General features: G+C 41.9%; 1 protein-coding gene across 1 annotated transcript in view; it reads right to left on the reverse strand.

Moving 5' to 3' along the window:
• The window catches only part of LOC115142441 (myosin-10-like), a 97435-nt gene extending 80499 nt beyond the window's left edge, over positions 1-16936 (reverse strand). Inside the window, exon 1 of the mRNA XM_065001513.1 lies at positions 16562-16936. Coding sequence (XP_064857585.1) covers positions 16562-16906 — 345 coding nt within the window. The 5' untranslated portion in view covers positions 16907-16936. The remainder of the gene's footprint in view (positions 1-16561) is intronic.
• Between the last annotated feature and the right edge of the window lie 3042 nt (positions 16937-19978).

A 19978-nucleotide genomic window follows, 5' to 3' on the forward strand; every position in this document is an offset into this window, starting at 1 on the left:
TGAAACCCCACCTCTTTAAGGAATACCTAGGATAGGATAAAGTAATCCTTCTCACCCCCCTTAAAAGATTTAGATGCACTATTGTAAAGTGGCTGCTCCACTGGATGTCATAAGGTGAATGCACCAATTTGTAAGTCGCTCTGGATAAGAGCGTCTGCTAAATGACTTAAAATGTAATGTAAATGTACATAGTTTAGCAGGCGTTATAGCGGTGCAGCGAAACGCTTATGTTACTAGCTCCTAGTAAAATGGCCAAATTAAAATGATACATTACAAAAGGAAGAAATCAAGAACAGCGGGATGAATGTTCATGAGTCACATTGGGGGACTAGGTCGCTTTTTGAGGAGAAAAATGATGGATGCAGGGGTCACTAGCAAGGGGTATGTGGCTACACAGGGGTAACTAACATTCTAGTGCAATTCATCTTGGTGCACTGGTCGATGAGTATGTATGGAGTTATGGAAGAGAATCCTGCGGAATCCACAGATCCCCACATAGTTGCAAGCCTCACCTTTAGCTGGCAGCAGAGTAGGGCCAGCGGACACACCACACCACCTGTCGCCCCTTCCCCTTGCCCGCCACAGTGGGTGCAGCGCCAGGCAGACGGATCAGCACTCCGGCTGGCGCAGCCCAGACACAGAGGTAGCAGTGGGGTCGGGGAGAGATTGGACTCCCTGGGGAGTACTTGGTGGATTAGTGGGGCTCTGGGTCTGCAGGCGGGGGTGAGACGTGTAGGAGGTATATGAAGGGAAGGAGGCCTTGGCGAAGAACCTGTCCCTCTCTCTCAATACAGTAGAGATCGGGGTGAGACGCCGGCCAAGAAAATATATATCTCACACAGCACGATGCCTTAGGTGGAGGGAGCCGTGAGCCAAGAACCTGTCTCTCAGTACAACAAAGTAGTGTACCCAGATAGCCAGGCTGTGGTTAACAACGGAGAACTCTGACACAGTTGACTAGGTTCCCAGTTCTCCGGAAATGTCCAAGTGGTCCCCCGTGCCAAGCCCAAGCTGAGCGTAGCTGAGCAACGGCAAGAGTTGAGGGCCTCTCCATGGAGAGAGTGGATGTTTTCATTCTCATTCTCAACATTGTTCCGTCTGCGAAGCTTAGCTCAGTGCCACTCCGCTTTAATTGTCATAGCATATTGAAAAGAGGCGATGATTATGGAGAATATAATTTTCAAAGGGTTTATAGAGAGAATGGTCTAATATTGTTCACTATGAGCAGTGCTTCATTTCCAGTGCTCCAATAGCATTGGGGTCTGAGTGTGGGAGGAGACCAACGGCACACTAGTGCAGAGCAAGCAGTTTTTCTCCATCTACACAGTGTGTGTTTGTGTGCTGTGTTTGCATACTGATCTCTGCCTCACACTCATCCCAGCGGTCCTGTGACCAGGCTGCGAGTCTGAGGCATCAGGCAGGAAAGGAGTGGTTTGGGTCCCGTCTGTCTGCTTATGGGGACTTAAAGAAAATATTCTCTTGATATTGTTTATAGGAAAAACATAACTGACGCACTGGTTTCAATTGAGAACAGACACCCATGCTCCAGTGAAATCCAGGCTTTAGGGAGACTGAAGAGGGGATGTCTGCAGATGAAGGTAACCAAACATCAACTCAAAGCTCCAGGCCTTGGGCCGTCTTCCCAGTCTGCACTGTTGCAGTACAAAGGATACAGCAGATACTGTTACTTAAAAGGTTACAGAAACACATGCATTTAATAACACATCACACATTCAGGCCAAAAGCTAGCCCTTTCCTGGGGGCATTGAGGTTGGCCACAGACCACAAGGGGAAACGAGAATGCTATGCAGCTGACCAAAAACGAGTGCTGAGCAATTAGTGCTTTCTGAGGTCGGTTCGGTTTCGGTTCGATTACAAAACAATATTTCACTGTTTCGATTTTGATTATTAAAACGTTAAATGCGCTGTGCATTATGTGGGTTAAATGCTGTAACAACACATAATAAAACAATAAATAAAAGTCCCATGATGGTAGTGCCTGTCCATTACTGCTTATCACCTATTAACCTTCATTCACATTACTTTACTCAAATATCTCACTTGTTGTGTATATTAAATGTGTTTTATTTGATTACTATTATTTCATTCCAAGTCATCATCTCATCTCTATAGAGCTGCTGCCTATACTGTCTTGACAAAATCACTATTTTGTAGATCTTCAAAGTAAATAAGGCACAACTGCTGAATACCAATTATCAATCATTTAGATCATGCACTTTCAGGTAAAGCTGCTCTCTATATCACGCATTATTTTATCTCTTCTGTAGCAGGCGTAAAAGAAACACAGACCGGACAAGTAGATGCGCAATGGATTATGGCCATTGTAGTTAATTACCGCATCTTATGCGCTAAACTATGTGGAATATTGGCCCTGTTGGAAACTCCCTACTACATTGCACAGTTCAGGCTGTATCTGATTAATTTCTAGAGAAATTCACAGGGGGAAAAAAATGTTTATTGCTCAGTACTACCAAAAACAGATATCTGGAGGCAAGTGTCCTTCCTTACCACCTCAACAGCCTCTGTTCAATACGCACCTGGAGCACATCAGCGTTGTTGAGGATTGAGTCAGTGGCCGTTTCAAAGTGGGACTGTTCCCTAAGAAATGTCCCTGGCCTCTACTGTATTGGATTGCAAGGTGGTCGGCACCAGTCATGCCTATTAACCATCTTTGGCTCTGAGAGTCCTACAGTTCTCAGCCTATAACATTCTATTTCATTAGCATAGGGTAGCCAGGGGTCAAGAACCTGTGGCACCAGGAGAGTTCAGGATCGGCAGAGCTCCCTGTATACCTCGGTGTTGTTCTTTTATGACCGGAGTGCATATGAAACCTATTTTACAAGAAAAAAACTGCAATGTACAGCCTCGCAAAAACAAACCAATATCTTCAGCACCACCAGAGGGACAGAGGAGACAGTTTTTTTTTTACCCTGTGACCTGAGTCATTAAAGTCACAGGATCATACATCAACCAAAACACACAGTACTGTGCAACAGTTTTAGGCAGGTGTGGAAAAAAACTGTAACGTAAGAATGCTTTAAAAAATAGACATGTTAATAGTTTAGAATTATCAATTAACAAAATGCAAAGTGAATGAACAGACGAAAAATCTACATCAAATCAATATTTGGTGTGACCAAGCTTTGCCTTCAAAACAGCATCAAGTCTTCTAGGTTCACTTCTAGGTACACACAGTTTTTGAAGAAACTCAGCAGGTAGGTTGGCCCAAACATCTTGGAGAACTAACCACAGTTCATCTGTGGATTTAGGCAGCCTCAGGTACTTCTCTCTCTTCATGTAATCCCAGACAGACTTGATGATGTTGAGATCAGGGCTCTGTGGGGGCCGTACCATCACTTCCAGGACTCCTTTTCTTCTTTACGCTGAAGATAGTTCTTAATGATTTTCGCTGTATGTTTGGGGTCGTTGTCACGCTGCAGAATACATTTGGGACCAATCAGATGACTCCCTGATGGTATCTGCCTTTACTTATCAGCATTGAGGAGACCATTCATTCTGACCAAATCCCCAACTCCATTTGCAGAAATGCAGCCCCTAACTTGCAAGGAACCTCCACAATGCTTCACTGTTGCCTGCAGACACTCATTCATATACTGCTCTCCAGTCCTTCGGCGAACAAACTACCAAACTAGTAATCCCTCTCACCCCCCCTTCCCCTGAAAAGATTTAGATGCACTACTGTTCCACTGGAGGTCATAAGGTGAATGCACAAACTACCTTAAATGTAAATGTAAATGTTCTGCTAGACAAATATTTCAAATTTTGGCTCATCAGTCCAGAGCACTTGCTGCCATTTTTATGCACCCAGTTCCTGTGTTTTCATGCATAGTTGAGTCGCTGTGCCTTGTTTCGGAGGTATGGCTTTTTGGGCGCAAATCGTCCATGAAGGCGACTTCTGACCAGACTTCTCCGGACAGTAGATGGGTGTACCAGGGTCCCACTGTTTTCTGCCAATTCTGAGCTGATGGCACTGCTGGACATCTTCTGTTTGCTAAGGGAAGTAAGCAGGATGTTTCTTCCATTTGCTGCAGTAAGTTTCCTTGGCCGACCACTGCGTCTACGCCCTCAATGTTGCCCGTTTGTGCTTCTTTGTGCTTCTTCAAAAGAGCTTTGACATCTGGAAACCCCTGTTTGCCTTGACATTTCGGTCTGGGAAAGACCTTACTGAGACACTGGCTTGTAGGCCTCTCCAGGTCTCACACTCATTGTGACATTTGGTGGAGGATCTGTGATGATCTGGAGGTGCTTCAGCAAGGCTGGAATCGGACAGATTTGTCTTTGTGAAGGATGCATGAATCAAACCACGTACAAGGTTGACCTGGAAGAAAACTTGCTTCCATCTGCTCTGGCAATGTTCCCCAACTCTGAGGATTGTTTTTTCCAGCAGGAGAATGCTCCATGACACGCAGCCAGGTCAATCAACATTGTGGATGGAGGACCACCAGATCAAGAGCCTGTCATGGCCAGCCCAATCTCCAGACCTGAACCCCATTGGAATGTGATCAAGAAGAAGATGGATGGTCACAAGCCATCAAACAAAGCCGAGCTGCTTGAATTTTTGCGCCAGGAATGGCATAAAGTCACCCAACATCAATGTGAAAGACTGGTGGAGAGCATGCCAAGACGTATAAAAGCTGTGATTGAAAATCAGGGTAATTCCACCAAATACTGATTTCTGAACTATTCCAAAGTTAAAACGTTAATATTGTGTTGTTTAAAAATGAAAATGAACTTATTTTCTTTATTCGAGGTCTGACAACACTGCAACGTTTTTGTTATTTTGACCAGTTGTCATTTTCTGCAAATAAATGACCTAAATGACTATATTTGTATTTTGGGAGAAATGTTGTCAGTAGTTTATATAATAAAACAAAAATGTTCATTTTACCCAAACACATACCCATACATAGTTAAACCAGAGAAACTGATCATTTTGCAGTGGTCTCTTCATTTTATCCATAACTGTATATATAATGTTCTCTACAAAATATCCTCTATATAATATCTATATACAGTGCCTTGCGGAAGTATTCGGCCCCCTTGAACTTTGCGACCTTTTGCCACATTTCAGGCTTCAAACATAAAGATATAAAACTGCATTTTTTTTGTGAAGAATCAACAACAAGTGGGACACAATCATGAAGTGGAACGACATTTATTGGATATTTCAAACTCTTTTAACAAATCAAAAACTGAAAAATTGGGTGTGCAAAATTATTCAGCCCCCTTAAGTTAATACTTTGCAGCGCCACCTTTTGCTGTGATTACAGCTGTAAGTCGCTTGGGGTATGTCTATCAGTTTTGCACATCGAGAGACTGACATTTTTCCCCATTCCTCCTTGCAAAACAGCTCGAGCTCAGTGAGGTTGGATGGAGAGCATTTGTGAACAGCAGTTTTCAGTTCTTTCCACAGATTCTCGATTGGATTTAGGTCTGGACTTTGACTTGGCCATTCTAACACCTGGATATGTTTATTTTTGAACCATTCCATTGTAGATTTTGCTTTATGTTTTGGATCATTGTCTTGTTGGAAGACAAATCTCCGTCCCAGTCTCAGGTCTTTTGCAGACTCCATCAGGTTTTCTTCCAGAATGGTCCTGTATTTGGCTCCATCCATCTTCCCATCAATTTTAACCATCTTCCCTGTCCCTGCTGAAGAAAAGCAGGCCCAAACCATGATGCTGCCACCACCATGTTTGACAGTGGGGATAGTGTGTTCAGGGTGATGAGCTGTGTTGCTTTTACGCCAAACATAACGTTTTGCATTGTTGCCATAAAGTTCAATTTTGGTTTCATCTGACCAGAGCACCTTCTTCCACATGTTTGGTGAGTCTCCCAGGTCGCTTGTGGCAAACTTTAAACAACACTTTTTATGGATATCTTTAAGAAATGGCTTTCTTCTTGCCACTCTTCCATAAAGGCCAGATTTGTGCAATATACGACTGATTGTTGTCCTATGGACAGAGTCTCCCACCTCAGGTGTAGATCTCTGCAGTTCATCCAGAGTGATAATGGGCCTCTTGGCTGCATCTCTGATCAGGCTTCTCCTTGTATGAGCTGAAAGTTTAGAGGGACGGACAGGTCTTGGTAGATTTGCAGTGGTCTGATACTCCTTCCATTTCAATATTATCGCTTGCACAGTGCTCCTTGGGATGTTTAAAGCTTGGGAAATCTTTTTGTATCCAAATCTGCCTTTAAACTTCTTCACAACAGTATCTCGGACCTGCCTGGTGTGTTCCTTGTTCTTCATGATGCTCTCTGCGCTTTTAACGGACCTCTGAGACTATCACAGTGCAGGTGCATTTATACGGAGACTTGATTACACACAGGTGGATTGTATTTATCATCATTAGTCATTTAGGTCAACATTGGATCATTCAGAGATCCTCACTGAACTTCTGGAGAGAGTTTGCTGCACTGAAAGTAAAGGGGCTGAATAATTTTGCACGCCCAATTTTTCAGTTTTTGATTTGTTAAAAAAGTTTGAAATATCCAATAAATGTCGTTCCACTTCATGATTGTGTCCCACTTGTTGTTGATTCTTCACAAAAAAATACAGTTTTATATCTTTATGTTTGAAGCCTGAAATGTGGCAAAAGGTTGCAAAGTTCAAGGGGGCCGAATACTTGCGCAAGGCACTGTATACAGTGCATTCAGAAATTATTCAGACCCCTTATTATAAAATGCATTAAATATTTCCCCCCTCAATCTACACACAATACCTCAAAATGAACAAGAGAAAACAGGTTTTTTGAATTATCTGCACATTTATAAAAAAAATAATAATAATAAACAGAAATAACTTATTTACATAGGTATTCAGACCCTTTGCTATGAGATTCAAAATTGAGCTCAGGTGCTTCCTGTTTCCATTGATCATCCTTGAGATGTTTCTTCAACTTGATTAGAGTCCACCTGTGGTAAATTCAATTGATTGGACATGGTTTGGAAAGGCAGACACCTGTCAATATAAGGTCCCACAGTTGACAGTGCATGTCAGAGCAAAAACCAAGCCATGAGGTTGATGGAATTGTCCGTAGAGCTCCAAAACAGGATTGTGTCAAGGCACAGATCTGGGGAACGGTAGCAAAAAATGTCTGCAGTGTTGAAGGTCCCCAAGAACACAGTAGCCTACATCATTCTTAAATGGAGGAGTTTGGAACCACCAAGACTTCCTAGAGCTGGCCTCCCAGCCAAACTGAGCAAACAAGGGAGAAGGGCCTTGGTCAGGTAGGTGACCAAGAACCTGATGGTCACTCTGACAGAGCTCTAGATTTCCTGTATAGAGAAGGGAGAACCTTCCAGAAGGACAACGATCTCTACAGCACTCCACCAATCAGGCCTTTATAGTAGAGTCGCCAGACGGAAGCCCCTCCTCAGTAAAAAGCCCATGACAGCCTGCTTGGAGTTTGCCAAAAGGCACCTAAAGGACTCTCAGACCATGAGGAACAAGATTCTCTGGTCTGATGAAACCAAGATTGAACTATTTGGCCTGAATACCAAGCTTCATGTCTGGAGAAAACCTGGCACTATCCCTACGGTGAAGCATGGTGGTGGCAGCATCATGCTGTGGGGATGGTTTTCAGCGGCAGGGACTATGAGATTAGTCAAGATTGAGGGAAAAATGAACGGAGCAAAGTACAGAGAGATCCTTGATGAAAACTTGCTCCAGAGTGCTCAGGACCTCAGACTGGGAAGGTTCACCTTCCAACAGGACAATGATCGTAAGCACACAGCCAAGACAACGAAGGAGTGGCTTCTGGGACATTTCTCTGAATGTCCTTGAGTGGCCCAGCCAGAGCCCAGACTTGAACCCGATCTAACATCTCTGTAGACCTGAAAATAGCGGTGCAGCAACGCTCCCCATCCAACTTGACAGCGCTTACAAAGATCTGCTCAGAAGAATGGGAGAAACTCCGCAAATACAGGTGCCAAGCTTGTAGCATCATACCCAAGAAGAATCGAGGCTGTAATCACTGTCAAAGGTGTTCCAACAAAGTACTGCGTAAAGGGTCTGAATACTTATGTAAATATGGCATTTTAATTTTTTATAAATTAGCACAAATTTCTACAAACCTGTTTTTGTTTTGTCATTATGGAGTATTGTGTGTAGATAGATGAGGGGGAAAAAACTATTACATTTTTGAATCAGGCTGTAACGTAACGAAATGTGGAAAAAGTCAACAGGTCTGAATACTTTCCGAATGCACTATATATATCATATAAATCTCTCAGAATAAAATGAATATCTCCCCCTCCAAACTGTGTCAGGGTGTAATTGTCTAAAATAGAAATACACTTCTCTGCAGGCAGCACATGCTGCTTCTAGGCTGCCATGACATGCTAACTACTAATTACAGCAGTCTACTTCCCCCCCTGGTAACTCATGCATTGCTTTACTTGATCTGAGGAAATGTGAAAAAATAACAAAATATGACGCCTAAGGAGGTTAAAATAAATGTTTTAAAAGAGTTGGAGGGAGAGAAAGAGATGGAGGGAGAGACAGTGAAATGGAAGAGCGACAAAGGCATCCAGATTAGATTTGGGCAGTATACCGTATATACGTATACTGGGGTATATGGAAATAGTTCACAGTAGAGGTCGACTGATTAATCGGAATGGCCGATAATTAGGGCCGATTTCAAGTTTTCATAACAATCGTAAATCGGTATTTTTGGGGGCCGATTTCCGATGATTATTTTTTTTTTTTATACCTTTATTTAACTAGGCAAGTCAGTTAAGAACACATTCTTATTTTCAATGACGGCCTAGAAACTGTGGGTTAACTGCCTTGTTCAGGGGCAGAACGACAGATTTTCACCTTGTCAGCTCAGGGGATTCAATCTTGCAACCGTACAGTTAACGAGTGCAACGCTCTAACCATTGCACTCCACGAGGAGCCTGCCTGTTACGCGAATGCAGTAGAAGCCAAGGTAAATTGTTAGCTAGCATTAAACTTATCTTATAAAAAACAATCAAACATAATCAATAGTTATAATTACTAATCCAGTTTAGCAGGCAATATTAACCAGGTGAAATTGTGTCATTTCTCTTGCGTTCATTGCACGCAGAGTCAGGGTATATGCAACAGTTTGGGCTGCCTGGCTTATTGCAAACTAATTTGCCTGAATTTTACGTAATTATGACATAACATTGAAGGTTGTGAAATGTAACAAGAATATTTAGACTTAGGGATGCCACCCGTTAGATAAAATACAGAACGGTTCCGTATATTTCACTGAAATAATAAACGTTTTGTTTTCTAAATGATAGTTTCCGGATTTTACCATATTAATGACCAAAGGCTCGTATTTCTGTGTGTTATTATGTTATAATTAAGTCTGATTTGATAGAGCAGTCTGACTGAGCAGCAGCAGGCTCATAATAATTCATTCAAACCGCACTTTTGTGCGTTTTGCCAGCAGCTCTTCATAAGCACAGCGCTGTTTATGACTTGAAGCCTATCAGCCTAATGGCTGGTGTAACCAATGTGAAATGGCTAGCTAGTTAGCTGGGTGTGCGCTAATACCGTTTCAAACGTCACTCGCTTTTAGATTTGGAGTAGTTATTCCCATGGCGCTGCAAGGGCCGCGGCTTTTGTGGAGCGATGGGTAACGCTGCTTCGAGTGTGGCTGTTGTTGATGTGTTCCTGGTTCGAGCCCAGGTAGGGACGAGGAGCGGGACGGAAGCTATACTGTTACACTGGCAATACTATAGTGCCTATAAGAACATCCAATAGTCAAAGGTATATGAAATACAAATGGTATAGAGAGAAATAGTCCTATAAATACTATATTAACTACAACCTAAAACCTCTTACCTTGGAATATTGAAGTCTCAAGTTAAAAGGAACCACCAACTTTCATATGTTCTCATGTTCTGAGCAAGGAACTTAAACGTTAGCTTTTTTACATGGCACACATTTTTACATGGCACATACATGGCACATATTGCATATTGGCACATATTACTTTCTTCTCCAACACTTTTTGCATTATTTAAACCAAATTGAACATGTTTCATTATTTATTTGAGGCTAAATTGATTTTATTGATGTATTATATTAAGTTAAAATAAGTGTTCATTCAGTAATTTGTTGTAATTGTCATAATTACAAATATTACACATTTTTTGGTCCTCAAATAATCGGTATCGGTATCGTCGTTGAAAAATCATAATCGGTCGACCTCTAGTTCACAGGATGGTTTTTCAATACCGTCATTACCATTGAAACTATTTCCTTGAAGTTTAACACATTTGAATATTTGTAGCTACTAAGTAAATGCCTGCACTCAACTTGTGCAATCAGTTAGGAGATCAAGACTGCGTTCTTCATTTCACCTGTCACATTTTTCATAATGAAGCTTACCGGTAGTCCCCAGTCACGTGGTGTATGTTTACAAGCACACAACAACGACAGACCGGAGCCTTGTGAGTCACACGCTGTTGTGCAGCACGCGCCAGGTAATGTAGTTACATTCACAACTAAATGTTTGCCAGATAGATATCTTATAACTAAGTTAACTGTCTAAAGGTTGCTAAATGCTCTGCAGTTCTGCATTTTGTTTGCTAATTTAGTGGTTCGCTTCTTTGTTTGGTAACAACAGAGAATCCCCTCCCGGATCAAGAGCAGGGTTTCCTTTAGGAAAATGTGACCCTGGACATTTGACGGGCACCATTTTAATTTACCAGGACACCCATATCCATTGGGTGCGTAACCTGATTAGGGCGTCCACACACGGTGCTCAGAATGACAGAAATCCCATTTAGATTATGGTAATTTATTTTAACAGAACACGCAAGTTGAGGATGCAACGACCTGCGTACTTCTTACTGAATTCCACTGCACACTTTGAAGATGTTACATTTACTTTTCCTCAGCCAACAAGATGCGTAACGAACAGCAAAAAAGTTGGCCTATTCTATTGGTCAGCTTGTCGAGAAAGACATAGCACAAAAAGACTGACAGTTGTGGGACGATAGATCCCAAATTCATACAACCAGCAGGAGGCCTAGGCCTAGAAACAATTCTAAAGCAATGAGTCTGATGCAACAGATCAGAACATTTAGCTTAAAATGTCAATAAACAATTATTTATTCACATTATAACCACAGCAATGTGCCCAGTGCAGTAGGCTACGTGTGAAAATTTGTTTCATAATGCAATTAGTGGTAAAATACAGTTAGAAATGTAGAAATATGTGATTTCTAATATGCAACAACTAGCATGGGTTGCTAAAATGACTAGGATTGTCCCTTTGACTACCGGACAATGAAAGAAAGTTGAAAACCAATAGAACATGAGAGAAATAGGCTACTGGTTTCAATGGCATATGGAAGTCTTTATAAAACAATACGCTACTGGTTTCAATGGTATATGGAAGTCTTTATAAAACAATACGCTACTGGTTTCAATGGCATATGGAAGTCTTTATAAAACAATACGCTACTGGTTTCAATGGCATATGGAAATCTTTATAAAACAATACGCTACTGGTTTCAATGGCATATGGAAGTCTTTATAAAACAATACGATACTGGTTTCAATGGCATATGGAAGTCTTTATAAAACAATACGCTACTGGTTTCAATGGCATATGGAAATCTTTATAAAACAATACGCTACTGGTTTCAATGGCATATGGAAGTCTTTATAAAACAATACGATACTGGTTTCAATGGCATATGGAAGTCTTTATAAAACAATACGCTACTGGTTTCAATGGCATATGGAAGTCTTTATAAAACAATACGCTACTGGTTTCAATGGCATATGGAAGTCTTTATGAAAGTAATTGCCTCCACAGATATGGTCAGATTTGCCTAGGTGACTTTGAAGCAAACTATTTTCAACACGCAATTTAAAATTAATGTGCAATGATTGGGCTTATAAAAGCGCTGTCTGACAGATTTACCGTTCAAAAGCTCTGTATCTGTATGCTATGCATGTGTGCTAAATAAGATACATAACAAATATACACCAGCGCCAATTTCATCAAACTAAATTATGCAAATGAACCTATAGACCAAAAAGCATGACCAGTCAAATGTATTTACATCCACTAGTATTTCCATCAATGAATAGGCTGAAAAGCATTATTTCGCTATGGGATTTTTTTAATCCTTGCCAAAGACAGGCTGGTGCCGATTTTATTTCTCTGCTTTTCAAATTTTTTATGGGCCAAAAGGCAGCTATTACCTGCTAACGGAGACCCTGATCAAGAGCCTTGCTGTCTAATATTTGTTTTGTTCATGCAGCAAACTGTGAGTAGCATTTGGTTTGTTACTTGTAGAACTTTATTAGCAGGGATGGCTGTCCTGCCAATAGTTTAGGATAAAATGTATAAAATGTTCGCAATGCTCTCGTTAGCATTTAGTTAGCATTCCCTATGGGATTTTACATGTACCTGTTAGCATTGCTAACCTGCGGATTAAAGATGCTCAGTTGAGTAGCCTAGGGGTAGCCTAGTGATTAAGAGCATTGGGCCTGTAATCGAACGGTTGCTGGTTCGAATGCACGAGCCAGCAAGGTGAAAAAAATCTGCCGTTCTTCCCTTGAGCAAGTCAGGTAACTCCCAAAAAAACAACTGTTCCCGGCATACATTAAAGCATAAATAAACCGAAATTAGGCAAACTATACACATTTCAGAAACCAAGAAATGGTGATTTCTGCATAGTGCATCTTTAAATGTGCAATACACATTTCGGTTGAATGCATTTGTGCAACTAAGTATCCCCCTTTCCCTTTTTGAAAATAGCACCCTTAGTGTTCAGTGCCGGTAATACGGAATATCCCAGGATGGCACATAGCCGGTATGACAATCTGGATACCGCCCAAACCAAATACAGATCCAGCGAACTTGACAGTAGGGCTGTCTCTGACAAAAAAAAATCTTGGTCGACTGAGAGTCATCTGTAGAACGTGTATTTTTTCCATATATAGACACACCCTATGTCTTTGAATAAAATCCAACTATATACACTGAGCTTGTCTGATGCTTTAAGCATACTGTTTGATTAAATAATTAAGACACAAATAGCTCAAGAGGGAGCCCGATGGCCACGCTGTGTTAAAACCAAATGACAGCAAGTGCCTCTGTGAACAGGCACCGCAGCACAGCAAGTGTTTATCGCGCTGTCCGTGCTGAATCTGCCACATAATTACAGCCATTTAGTTTCTTACTTGTTTCTCTGGCTGAAATGTTCTGTTACCAAAATACCTCATTTGTATAAAAAAAACATTTCCTTTTCCCGTCATCCCTTGCTCTCTTTACGTCAAACATGTATAACTGGCATGCACGTGACCAATAGGTCCTGACCTATAGCCTATCACAGTCAAACATGTATAACTGGCATGCACGTGACCAATAGGTCCTGACCTATAGCCTATCACAGTCAAACATGTATAACTGGCATGCACGTGACCAATAGGTCCTGACCTATAGCCTATCACAGTCAAACATGTATAACTGGCATGCACGTGACCAATAGGTCCTGACCTATAGCCTATCACAGTCAAACATGTATAACTGGACTGCACGTGACCAATAGGTCCTGACCTATAGCCTATCACAGTCAAACATGTATAACTGGCATGCACGTGACCAATAGGTCCTGACCTATAGCCTATCACAGTCAAACATGTATAACTGGCATGCACGTGACCAATAGGTCCTGACCTATAGCCTATCACAGTCAAACATGTATAACTGGACTGCACGTGACCAATAGGTCCTGACCTATAGCCTATCACAGTCAAACATGTATAACTGGCATGCACGTGACCAATAGGTCCTGACCTATAGCCTATCACAGTCAAATATGTATAACTGGCATGCACGTGACCAATAGGTCCTGACCTATAGCCTATCACAGTCAAACATGTATAACTGGCATGCACGTGACCAATAGGTCCTGACCTATAGCCTATCACAGTCAAACATGTATAACTGGCATGCACGTGACCAATAGGTCCTGACCTATAGCCTATCACAGTCAAACATGTATAACTGGCATGCATGTGACCAATAGGTCCTGACCTATAGCCTATCACAGTCAAACATGTATAACTGGACTGCACGTGACCAATAGGTCCTGACCTATAGCAAATCACAGTCAAACATGTATAACTGGCATGCACGTGACCAATAGGTCCTGACCTATAGCCTATCACAGTCAAACATGTATAACTGGCATGCACGTGACCAATAGGTCCTGACCTATAGCCTATCATAATCACATCAATACATTTGTTATAACAAACTCAGAACATCGTAACACATGTGACAGCATAATGGATGCGGAGGACATGAAAAAGAAAACGGGGGAATTGCTCTGGAGGGAAAGGGGAAGTCAGATGTGTGGAAGACATTTGACTTAGTCGTGGAAACTATTGGAGAAGATGAAAAAGGAGGGGATATAGGAACAAGTGCTGTGTGAGTATTGTGTACCAAACAGCTGCTTTTAGATCACTGTATTATCATTGTTTAGGAGCGAGAGCCAAATAAGAACAAGAAGATCAAGAAAAAGGAGGCTATAGGAGCGAGAGCTGCGTGCACATTATGTGTGACAAACAGGAGCAGCTAGATTACCATATCATTTTTCTGCCCGTTTGGAAAAGTGTAAACAACGGTAAATAAATTAAATATAATACCAGAGTCTGTTCTAACAAAAAAAACGTTGTAAAGATTTTATTACAGCAGAGCAAAGATTAAAAACAGCTGAATTTGTGACATTTCTTTATTCTACATTTTAAGGTTGCATGAGGCTTGGTGGTCACGAAATCAGTAGGCTATTAAACAAATAATCATTCTGACAACAGAAGCAGGATTTGTCTTATTGGTTATATAATGTAGATATATATGGATGATTTATAAAGCCAGGCACGTTTAACAGTTAGGCTATTGATTATAGACTTAATAAAGTTGGGGTTTCCTCTCTCCTCAATTTTCTTAGACAATTAAGGCAAGGGCTGCTTCCTTATGTCCTCACTCCGCTGCTGCCTCCGCCACATTGTTCTCAACACCAACATGCTGGTTAACTACGCCATTATGCACTAAGCAACATATAGAAAGGCGCCAATTCAACAGCGCCCTGAAGATTACGTTTCAGAACCAAGGACAGCGACCGCTATCCCTCACGGGAGAAAGCGCATTTGTTATAAAATATTATATTTATTAGTGTTGTTATACATGATATAACCATTTACAATATCAGTAGCACATGTCATAAGAGTGATGGGCTGTGCCATCTGTGGACAGGTGAAAAATAGACAGGTGTCTTGTGCACCATGAAAAACAAAATCTATTTACGACCAAACAATCGACCAGTTGACTAAATGTGGTCAGCCCTACTTGACAGGGAGTTATTTTTTAATCAAGTAGTGGATTAGGTACAGTACTACTGAAGGTTGAAAATATGCCAGTTATTCTGTGCCAGCTGTTGCTTATCTGCAGGGAGACAAAGAAGGCGCCTTCCCTGTGAAGGCGGTACAGTTAGTCTGTGTGAATGACTCAGCACGAGCCTCCCTCCCTGGCTGGCTGATTACTGCAGATCAGGCCCATTGGCAGGGAGCCATTACATTAGCACTATTAGCCACATGAATGGATGGAGCACCGACAGGGCCTCACTAAAGCCTGGTGCTCACCTAGCAATCTAGCCCCTGCCAGGAGTGTGTTGGACGGGGCATGGGGTTTGGGTTGAGAGGCCTTCTTGTCATTTCTAGCAGGTCAGTTACTATGATAAATGGCCCACTTTGTTACTAGTAGGGATCATCAACATTTTTTTATTGACCAAATGGTCAGGGGGCTGGTACATAATTACAAATAATTTGAAGCAAGAATCTCAAACCGATATAATATTTGACTAAAACATAATAATTTAAAACCATTTCTATATTATTCCATGTTTCTCTCTATTATGTGTGGGAATACTTGAACAGATTTCCAAAATTAAAATCACTTGGAGTTGATTTCCTGGTGTTTTAAAAGTATTTTAGCGATGTCCAACAATAAAACAATAAAACCTCTGCTTCATTAACATCCCAAAATGACCTCATCCCCGAGCTGTCCTTCTGCCTCTTATTGCAGCCACCTGGGTGGGGGACCACAGGAATAGCTGGTACTGTGGAACTGTGGAGGCAATCACAGTTGTCCTCCCTTCTCTCTGGGTCTCAGGCGGCTAACTGACTTTCCATCTATTCCAGGAATGCATGTCATGTCACTAAGTGGGTCGTAATCACAAGAGAAACGCTGGTTATCTGGGACATTGCTAATGCCATTGCCAACTTATTAGAACCCTGGGATATGGTGGTGTATCTAAGGACAAATGGTTTTGGGGGTCTCTGTGGGTTTGGTATTGGACAATGCTGGTTGATGTGATGGGTAGTTGGGTACAATATACCAAAAAGGGAGGGGAAAGGCTACTGGTTCACTTCAATAAGATACCAATGTAAGGTAAATAAGCCTACACCTGGTTTTCTCAAGTCAGAAGTCAAAAGCAGGACTTCTATCCTACTTACATAGATGAGGCCAGAGTAGTAGCGGTCCTTGAGGTTGTGCAGCACTGAAGCCTCGTTCAAACACGTGAGCTCAGCCATGTCCTCCACCTTACTGAACTTGGGAGGGTTCATCTTCTGGATATCGTCCTTGTTCACTATGGCCTTCTTGCTGTTCTCAGCTAGCTCCACCACCACCTCGTCGCCGCGCTCCTCGCGGATGCTGGCCGCCTCGAAGCCGTGGCGCTCCGAGGGGATCCATACGAGCTTCTTGGCCGTCCAGTCGGCCTGCGTGGCCGGGTTGCAGACCACGGCGCGGTCCACGAACAGGTACCGCTCCGGGTCCTCCTGCCCGCTCCGCTGTGCCATCTCTGGGGTACAACCAGAACACACTAGGACACCTGGACGGGAGACACAAACAGTTAACACATTGGTTGAGTTATACCCATTATTTAAATACTCAGGTCGACCCCTAGCCCCTACCGAAGCTCTCCTGTAGATATAATGATGAATGTGATGCCCAGGGGTAGTTTGGGATACAGGGTACCAGTAATCCTCAAAATCTGGAGCTTAAATACCAAAACAACAGACAGCTGAGCTGAGTTCTGAGGTCTCCTTGTAAATCAGACTCTCTCCTACAGTAACACATTCCCAGTCCAAGTACAGTACCCTCAGTGTGTCCCTCTCACCAACTCCCTCAAAAAGAGACTTTCCTCAGACAGCACACATGACAATTATCACCCTGATGTCTGAGCCAAGCTATGTGTGGGTAGACTAGAGACTCTCCCTCCACAGAGATAGATCCACAGTCTGTCTGTCATACACTGCATATGTATGACTTCTTCAGTTCAGCTAGGCTAGGGATTGGAAGGGAGAGCCAAGAGGGAAAGCTGACCCTAGACCAGTGTTTGGAGAACACTTCGGCCTCCTTCGCACCATGACTGCAGAAAAACAACATAATATATCCTCGCCTGAAGCATCCACGGAGGAGTGGAGGAATTGCAGTCTTCCATGTAGCCCAGCCCTGCTGAAATGCTTCACAGACCACCGCCACCAGCTTCTGTATCAGTATCTAGTGTTTACAGAGCCTGATTAAGCTGACTAGACCAGACTAAATAGGAAGAAGCAACCAAGCACACTTCCTGATCCAGGTAGTAGCCAAGCGTGCCATGTAATTTCTTACTGTGATAAGAATGATTGGGATATGATGTCATCAACTCCGATAACACTATCTTATTGTAATAGTCTATTACTGCTGACATGAGCTATTCAGCATTTCTAGACTGATAGTGGGAACATTTTCTGAAAACTATATGAACTTTTGATAAAGCCTATGGCTCGAGTAGATTAGGCTGTACTTGAGAATATTAACAGAAAATCAAGAGATGTATTGACGCCGCTCACACAACTGGGCATGCCAGCTTCAGCTGATGACGGCAAGCAGGGTGTTTACACCGTGTTGCTTCAACCCGAAACTGGGCCAGATCCCTGGATAGAGGGATCAGGGTGCAGCTAAGCGTACTGTCGTGCCACTGCATCCCCTCTCTACGTCTCAGAAAACCGCTATGATATCTGACCGCACGCCAAACAAGTCATCCAGCCAAGGCATTGCCAGCCTTTGTTGAAATTACCAAGCCCTTCGCTGCTAAACTTGCTGAGTAAACCTGGTTAGAATAAAATGCATTGCCCACATCACACTGATTCTTGCTGTAATGTTAGCTAGGTAACGTTAGCTAACATTGTCGGGCAAGCTCTGTATTTAGCTGCATTGGTGAGCATAGTTTATACAATATTGAATTTCCAAATAAAAGTTCAACTTCTATTATCATAACCGAGCAGTACATGAATGTGTTAAAATACCATATGTTAAGCACGAGCTAAAGCAATGAACATCAAAAGGAGTTCTGATGCATTTTAGGGTCCTCGCGCTGCATGCACCATCACTGAAATGTATAGCTGGAAATACATTTTAGAATGTCAATTAGTTTGCTATTATTAAAACGGTCACTTAATTCAATTGATGATTCTTTTTTTATCTGGAAAATGTCATTGAAACAATTGAGCATGTTAGCTAGCTAGCTAGTTTGATATCAACTAGCCAGCAAGGTTGACGTCTTCCATCGTTGAAAAGTCATGGCAAAATAATCCGTTAATAACCAGCTAACCACCCCGGCATCCCTGTGAAAACGACTCTAATAAACTCACCTGGTGCAGATGATAATGAAAGTCAGACACTTTTATGAATATACTGATAGTAAAGAACAAAGTAATATTCCTCAGAATTCTTTGAAATTTCTGCAAATATTCCCTTTTTTCGGCCGCTTCTCATCAATGGAACACCCCCACCATCCAACTTCTTCTCAACCAAACTCGCCATGCAGCACTTTTCTATTCCCGCCTCTAGGACCAGACGTGCGGCACACCCACTATTCAAAGATACAATATGATTGGATTCCACCGCCTGAAGTCTACAGGCGATTGGTTGAAATTCCGCCCGTTTGAAAACCTTGATATTCTTGATTATCCGCCCGAGCCATAGCGTTTCACCTGCAGACGGGTGGATGCTGCCATGAGATACTTGCAGCGAATAAATTGGATAATAATTGGATAATATCAAACGAAAAAGGCCCATTCACTGGTCTTTGACATGTCCATCACATACCACATCCTCTGAATATGAATTCTCCACCCCATCAATTTGTTTGCACCGAGTTAAACTCAAGTTATTGTGATGAAGTGGTAAAGCATCTCCCACAACAAATTGCCTTTCGATTGATTATTACACCCAAATTACGATATTTTTCCGTGAACAGCAAGGTCCATTTATTTGTGGGATTTGTAGCCTATCAACTAATGTGATATGGACACATAACTGCCCCCATTTATTATGCATACTTTATAACCCACTATATTAGATTTGTCTGGTCTGGATTAGCTAATAATGTAGCTAATACATTTGTATAAAAAGATGAGAAAACAACATCCCATCATCACAAATCAGAAGTCTTTTGTCCACTCCTTGACTACTATACTGAACAAAAATATAAAAGCAACATGCAACAAATGTTACAATTTTACGGTTACAGTTCATATTAGGAAATCAGCAGGGTTGGGGAGTAAGAAATTACATGTAAAGGATTACAAAAAACGGTAACATTACCAGCAGCAATAGTGTAATCAGATTACAGATTATTTTTAAATAACTTGATGATTACTTCGATGATTACTTTTAAATTCAGAAAGGATGTTTGCGGAAAAAAATATTTGACACTTCTCTGTTTTCTCAAGACATTCAAATCAGCTTTGAAAAAAAGGCGCAAATTTAAATTTGTTCCACCTGAGCGAGTCTGTCCACAAATCAGAGACCACTATGATGACACACCAAATGTGTTTGATGGGATTGCGGGAAACAAGCAGGAATAAATGGGATTTTGTAGGCTA

This window comes from Oncorhynchus nerka, linkage group LG15 (genome assembly GCF_034236695.1).
Source record: "Oncorhynchus nerka isolate Pitt River linkage group LG15, Oner_Uvic_2.0, whole genome shotgun sequence".
In the NCBI taxonomy this organism is placed as follows: Eukaryota; Metazoa; Chordata; class Actinopteri; order Salmoniformes; family Salmonidae; genus Oncorhynchus; species Oncorhynchus nerka.